The 7,500-nt window shown below is 41.1% G+C and overlaps 2 protein-coding genes across 2 annotated transcripts in view; one reads left to right on the top strand and one right to left on the bottom strand.

Moving 5' to 3' along the window:
* The window catches only part of LOC122259080 (phosphatidylcholine:ceramide cholinephosphotransferase 1), a 161,095-nt gene that overhangs the window by 79,373 nt on the left and 74,222 nt on the right, over positions 1-7,500 (bottom strand). The window lies entirely within an intron of this gene.
* Positions 5,764-7,418, top strand: LOC122263720 (uncharacterized). The gene is made up of 2 exons (XM_043032307.2): positions 5,764-6,345; positions 6,903-7,418. The coding sequence occupies exons 1-2, from the start codon at positions 5,965-5,967 to the stop codon at positions 7,284-7,286; spliced, it is 765 nt and encodes a 254-aa protein (XP_042888241.2). The 5' UTR covers positions 5,764-5,964; the 3' UTR covers positions 7,287-7,418.

Genomic DNA, 7,500 nt, shown 5'->3' with positions numbered 1-7,500 from the left:
GAATGGATTGATGGATGGATGGAATGAGTGAGGGAGGGATAGGTGGGTGGATAGAGAGATGGATGGATGCGTGGATTGGTGGATAGGTGGATGGATGGGGTGCTGGCTGGATAGGGGAGTGGGTGGGTGGATGAATAGAGGGGTAGATGGATGGGGATGGGATGTGTAATAGATAGAGAGGTGGATGACTGGCTAGCTGGGTGGATGGATGGATGGATGGATGGATGGATAGACGAGTGGATAGTGTGAAGGATGAAAGGAGCAGAATATCCTTTGCTTCCATCACACTTCTCTCTCTCTCCCTCCCTCCCTCCCCCTCCCCCTCCCCCTCCATATAGTACATACATTTCCAAAGCATCTTTACTCATCTCCCCCCCCTCCCCTCCCCCCCCCCCAAAAAAAAAAAAAAAAAAAAAATCTCTTAACCTTGTCACCCCCTCCCCTCCCCTCGGCCCTTCCCCCGTATCTTAACCTTGCCCCCCTTCCTCCTCCCCCCCTCCCTCCCCCTCAGAGACACGCACGACCCCTGGCAAAGCGCACTCCCCTTTACTACTAAGGCGACAGGCACTCACTGACAGGCACAGTGCCAACCTTGGGCTTCCTGGTATATATTGTCAAGGATATTGAGCCATTGACATGTGAGAGAAAGGGTGGGAGAGAGAGGAGGAGAGAGGAGGGAGAGAAAGAGGAGAAGAGAGGAGGGAGAGAGAGAGAGAGAGAGAGAGAGAGAGAGAGAGAGAGAGAGAGAGAGAGAGAGAGAGAGAGAGAGAGAGAGAGAGAGAGAGAGAGAGAGAGAGAGAGAGAGGCGGGGAGTGACAAAATTGAGAGAGAGAGAGAGAGAGAGAGAGAGAGAGAGAGAGAGAGAGAGAGAGAGAGAGAGAGAAAGAGTGATAGAGGAGGGAAGAGCGAGATTGAGAAGAAAATGAGGGAGGGGGTAGAAAGACAAAGACAGAAAAATATTTGGCTTACAAGTGCTATTACACATTCGTAGTCACTTTTCCCCTTGACAGTCACCTAACGTAACATGGTAACATCAAAATACAAAACAGTGTAAAATTAGTGGCAGGAATTATTTGCAACAAGCCTCAATATTGCACTGGAATAATACACATTTAAATCGGTTTTGAAAATGACTCTGATATCTCCATCTTTGTTCTCTCTTACTCATGCTCATCCTATTCCAAAGAAACTGCAATTTTCCGGCTACAACAAGACTAAAATAATTTTGTATTTTTTTCTCCTTTCCGTTGAACATTCTCGATGGCTGACTCCATTGGCAACCGATGCTAACTTGCAATCACACATTCTCTGTTAAACGTATTTGCTAAACAGTGAAAATGCTTTTTCTTTCTTTATAAAGTCTTCAACCTATGAAAGTGAAAGAGAGTAATATAACTAGGGTTGACTTGCTAAAACTGTAATGTACTGACGGTGTCATCTTAAATAATAGTTATATCATAATGATATTCATGTTTTTGTCTTATATTGGCTGAGAAAACATTTAGACAGATGTATAATCTCTATTCTCTGTAAATGGATACATGATATATCGTATTGGTGTTCTTGCTAAGTGATCAGTAATTATTCATACAATATCATCTATGATATTGTAGTTTTCGTCTAGTGACCATCCATAACCTAACCTAACCATTAGATAAAAATATATAAACATATAGAAGTTCTTATCCTGTGCTGTCTCACACAAATTAACATGAGTGCTGACATTCCACATTTGATATTCAATATACATGTTCTCCAATACCGCTTTTTCTACGGTGCAGCTAAAAGGAAACCCACTTTATCACAGGCCATGCGAAGCGAACTGTCAGCGGAAACCCACTCGCCGGGAACATCTGCTAGTCCCCAGAAACTCCGAGACATCCTTTTCCATTCAAGAGCATTCGTGAAGTTAACAAGGACCGGGATAGGGTCTTCTACGTAGCGTACTTCCTCTTCTGTTTGCTCTTCACTGTAAATTATACTTGGCTACTCAGACTCCGAGACGCGGCCTCTGACTTTCATCAACTAGATCTCACGTTCTTGGTTCTGAGGAGTTTATTTGTTTGTGAGTGTGTGTGTATGTGTGTGTGTTTGTTTGTTTGTGAGTGTGTTTATGTGTGTGCGTGTGTTTGTGTGTGTGTCAGTGTGTGTGTTTGTGTGTGTATGTGTATGTGTGTGTTTATGTGTGTGTGTGCTTCCCTGTGTGTGTGTGTGTGTATGTGTGTGTGTGTGTTCTTAAGGCAAAAGTTTACACAAGCTTCTTTTTTTTATTTGAAACCGGTGGTCTTCCGGGTGAGTGTAGAACGTTCTTCCTAAATATTGTGAGCATTTGGCTGACCTCCCCCAAATAGCGAGTGCGTTTGGTTCTTCACCGTCCAGAATCTTTTTGGATCGTCTTGAGATCTTAGTTAAAATCATTGGAAAACACTACAATCAATGACATAAAAATCTAATAAAGAATATGCTTGTATCTATTATATTTTTGCTTCTTCATTCAAAGAGTTTGCTTATCAGATATAGTACAAAAGGACTCAAGTAGCATCAAAATGTCAAAGTACTGTAAGGAGAGTCACTTGGGAAACTTTATCCAACTTTCCGCTCTAGGATGTTGCAGCAACACTCATCTGTATAGGAACACACACATAAAATGTAAAGAATTCAACTTATAATTTAATCATCCCTAAAAATGCAATGATACACTCACATTATTATCATTATCATCATCATCGCCACCACTACCATCATCATCATCACCATCACCATCACTCTTATTGTTATTATCATCATTATCATTATTATCAAAACTACTAATACCAAAACAACCACTATGAAAAGTCCCCATCACAAACAACCACAATCAGAATGAATGACTTGTTTGAAGTATTTCAAGTCTCCTTCGACCGACCATCTGCAAAGCGCCATCTGGACGTTCTTTGGGGGGGGGGGGGGGTATTGCTAGCTGTTATGTTGTCTCCTTTTTCCGTGCTTCTATCATCTTTGTTATGACTTACTGTTGCCATTTTAACTACTACTGTACTGTTACTATTACTGCTATCACTACCACTACTACTACTACCACTGCAGCTGCTACTACTACTGCTACTATTACTATTACTACTACTACTACCACTGCAGCTGCTACTACTACTGCTACTATTACTATCACTACTGCTGCTACTATTAATTATAATAATACTTGTACTCATTCTCCTTCTCTCACACAGTGAGTGAGTGAGTGAGTAAATGGGTGAGTGAAGGAGTGCGTGAGTGAATGAGTGAATGATTGAGTGAAGGAGTGTGTGAGTGAGTGAGTGAATGAGTGAGTAAGTAAATGAGTGAGTGGGTGAATGAGTGAATGAGTGAGTGAGTAAATGAGTGAGTGAGTGAATGAGTGAGTGAATGAATGAATCAGTGAGTGCGTGCATGTGGTTAAACGCTCGAGTCATTTCCGGTATTGCAAGGTCTCTCTGCCGACTAACCAGGCCAGGCGGCAGAGTAACCCTACCATAGCATCCCTGTGTTGACCTTCAGAATCTTACTATTCTTGTTGCAATCACACTCCTAGATATCCTTTCACTCTCATTCTTTCTATATTTCTCTTCCCCTCTGATCGGTCTTTCTCTTTCTCTCTCTCTCTCTTTCTCTTTCTCTCTCTCTCTCTCTCTGTATCTTGCTCTCTCTCTTTCTCTTTTTCTTTCTCTCTCTCTCTCTTTCTCTGTCTGTGTCTCTGTCTCCCTCTCTCTTCTGCTCTCTTTGTCTCTGTCTCTGTCTTTGTCTCTGTCTTTCTGTCTATCTGTCTCTCTCTCTCTCTCTCTCTCTCTCTCTCTCTCTCTCTCTCTCTCTCTCTCTCTCTCTCTCACTCTCTTCCGTCCTCCCTACTTATCTCCATTTATTCTCTCCCCGTCTTCCCCTGGCGCTTCTTTCTTCTCCGCCAAGAAATCATAAATTTCCCAGTACGGAGGGGTGAGGGCACCGTTTTTCAGCAGTCCACCCTCACACCTCATTTTTACCACCTGTCAGGGGCGCAGCTTAGGGGAGGCAGTCACAGCCCCCCCCCCTTACAGACACTCATATATATATATATATATATATATATATATATATATATATATATATATTTATAGAAAGAGAGAGAGAGAGAGAGAGAGAGAGAGAGAGAGAGAAAGAGAGAGAGAGAAAAGCAGAAAGAGAGAGAGAGAGAAGAGCAGAAAGAGAGAGAGAGAGAGAAATGATAATGAATAAGAAAATAATGAAACAAGCAAGAAAAGGAGATGAAGAAATCGAATGAAACTTAAGTAAAAAGAGCATAAGATTAATAGAGAGATAATTAGCGAGTTAATCAGATTGAAAGATTACATAATATTACAAGACGAAATTATGATCAGTCCATAATTTCTTCGCGGGAATAAAGAATAAAGTTTATTGAAAATCCATAAGACACTTCTTTTGTATGTGGCTTTTCTGTCAATACGAATAGAACAGCAACAGTAACAGTAGCAACAGTAACAACGATAGCAATAGCAACAACAAAAACAACAACAGCATCAACAACAGCAGCATTAACAACAACAGCATCAATAACAGCATCAACGACAACAGCATTAACAACAGCAACATCAACAACAACAGCATCAAGAACAACAGCAGCATCAACAACAACAGCATCAACAACAACATCATCAACAACAACAGATCAACAACAACAGCATCCAGAACAACAGCATAAAAAACAACAGCATCAAGAACAACAACAGCATCAAGAACAACAACAGCATCAACAACAACAGCATCAACAACAACAGCATCAACAACAACAGAATCAACAACAACAGCATCAAGAACAACAGCATCAAGAACAACAGCATCAAGAACAACAGAATCAACAACAACAGCATCAACAACAGCATCAACAACAACAACAGCATCAACAACAACAGCATTGACAGCAACAGCAGCAACACCACCAATCACCAAGATTCAAGAGCGCGTGTGGCAAGACCCTCGAAGGCCCGCAAACACCTGCAGAAGTACCTTCACGCGCGGAGGCTTGCAATATCGAATGTTGCAGATAGATTGGGCACGTGCGGATTTTCTCCCACTTCGTTTTTGTTTTTGTTTTGTTTTTGTTTTGAATTCCTTCTTTTCTCTTTCTTCTGGGAGGAATTTATCTTCTTTTCTGATCTTGTTCTGTATTCTTTTTATTTTTTTCTTTCGTTCTTTTCTATCTTTTTCTTTCTTATTTATTTTTTCTTTTGGAATCTTGTGTTTCTACTGGTTCTCTTCCTTTCCTTTTTTCCTCTTTATTTTCTTTGATTTTTTCAATGTCATCTTTATTATTTATGTCGTCATCTCCATAACGGTCATTTTCATTTTTTTTCTTTTCACATTCTTCGTAATAGTTATTCTCATTTTCCTGCTCCTCCTCCTCCTTCGGGTCCACCTTGTAGAATGTAAAGTGATTCCAAGAACCTTCTTCTTTGCTTATTTGTTGATCTTATATGTTCAAGCACTATCACTCAACCCACATACGCACACACGCACGCACGAACATACACACACACACACACACACACTCACTCACTCACTCACACACACACACACACACACACACACTTACAAGTACATGCACACCTGCACACATGATGTTAGTCATGCATCCCCGCCCAAGACTCGCCAGTGCACATGAATCCTCATTCTAATCATGATTCTGCGAAGCACACTTAAGTGTTGTTTTTTCCCACCAGTATAACTGCACAGTCAAAAAACTGCAATGTTAAAACGGACCACGTGTGCGAAACATCACTGGCGCAGTTCTAGCTGAGTTGAAGCCTGTCTGGTGGCAAGCGGTCGATGACTGAGCGATGACTGAGGACTGAACTGCATGAACTGCGCAGTTAAGCTGACCCGGGGCGGAGGGAAGCTCAACCCCTGGCTCAGTCTGCGCCGCGTTGGTGAGACGCTGAGATGTCGGACTTGCGGAATTTCTCAAGGGCGTTTCTGAGGGAATTCATTGCCTTGTATCGAAGTCATGACTGCCTTTGGAAGACGAAGAGCAAAAGTTACTCCGACAGAGACCTAAAGAGATCAGCATACAAGAAACTAGTTGAAAAGTTGAAGGAAGTTGACCCAGAGGCGAATCGAGAAGCGGCTGTGAAGAAAATTAACAACCTGAGAAGTGCTCATAGGAAAGAGCTGAAGAAAGTGACAGATTCGAAGAGATCGGCTGATCAAAACCCATACACCCCCAGGCTGTGGTATTTCAATCTCCTGAGTTTTTTGGTGGACCAAGAGAACTCACGCCCGTCGGTTTCTGATTGGGACAGATTGGAAGATCGGGAGGCCAAAGTAAGTTAGAAATATTAATGAATGTTAATTTGATTTAATTAAGGGTGACGACGAAGGAAGGTTTTATCCCATGATAATTAGGAGTAACATCAAATGGCAATTTATAAATTTATGGAGAGATACCGAATTCTATATAAAAATCAATACCATTTGTACGCAAATATCCATGAGAAACTGTCACCTCTTCATAAATCTGTGTAAGTATCATAGCCTTCTTGGTCGAACCTGTCTGTCAGTGTATATCTAATGGGAGGCAGGGTTCTGATATGAGATACAGCATGCCATTGCAACATTCTTTTGTCCCTCTTGCCATCGAGTGCCTCTTAGTCCCCCTTTTCATCTAGTGGCCCGAAACGGTTGGCAAAGTTGCACGTATATTATTTCTTGTTCAGATGCTGGAAATTGATGTATGTAAATCACATATGGTTGATTTGTAGACACATAAACAGTAATGCCCCATAATTGTTAAAAACGAAAGAATAAGATAAAGCAAGAGAATAAAAAAAAAAAACCTTTCTCATCGATATCAACATAATTTATCATATCTCCATTTCTAGGAATCTACGGATTTAGATCCCTCATATGACCAGGATTCAAAGGAACCACCCAAGGAAGAACCATCACCAACTCCACTAGTACAATCAACCCAATCACACAACACACCCGAAAAAGCAAGACCACAGAAGAGGCACAACGAAGAACCTACCAACCAAGCACTGATCTTGATGGCTGAGCGTCTCCATGGCAACGAGGCTGATGATGATTCTGACATCACGGGAAGACACATAGCTTCAAAATTGAGAATTCTTTCACAGGGTCAGCGTATATATGCAGAGAGACTTATTGCTGAGGTACTGTTTGAGGCTCAGTTGGGTAATCTCAGTAGAGAATGCAGATTGTTTGTTAAGAACAATCGGTCTTTTGTTGAGAATCCCACATGATAGCCACCATATATATAAAAAAGATGTTGTGGAAAGTTGTGATTAAAAGCTTTAACGTTCCTCCTGGATTTCGCCTTCACTGATCTATAGTCAATAGTTTTTAAGATAATAGATGCTTTGTAAAGGAAAAAGTTCACAAAGGATACCTGATGAACCACATTATTTTTAGATTAGAGATTTAGACTAGACAGTAATATTGTCTATATTTTCATAT

Source organism: Penaeus japonicus, unplaced genomic scaffold, assembly GCF_977035675.1.
Source record: "Penaeus japonicus unplaced genomic scaffold, GWHDUDI00000001_assembly GWHDUDI00000031, whole genome shotgun sequence".
NCBI classification, from domain to species: Eukaryota; Metazoa; Arthropoda; class Malacostraca; order Decapoda; family Penaeidae; genus Penaeus; species Penaeus japonicus.
Note: the sequence above shows the minus strand (reverse complement) of the source record. Positions and strands in the feature narration are given on the sequence as shown.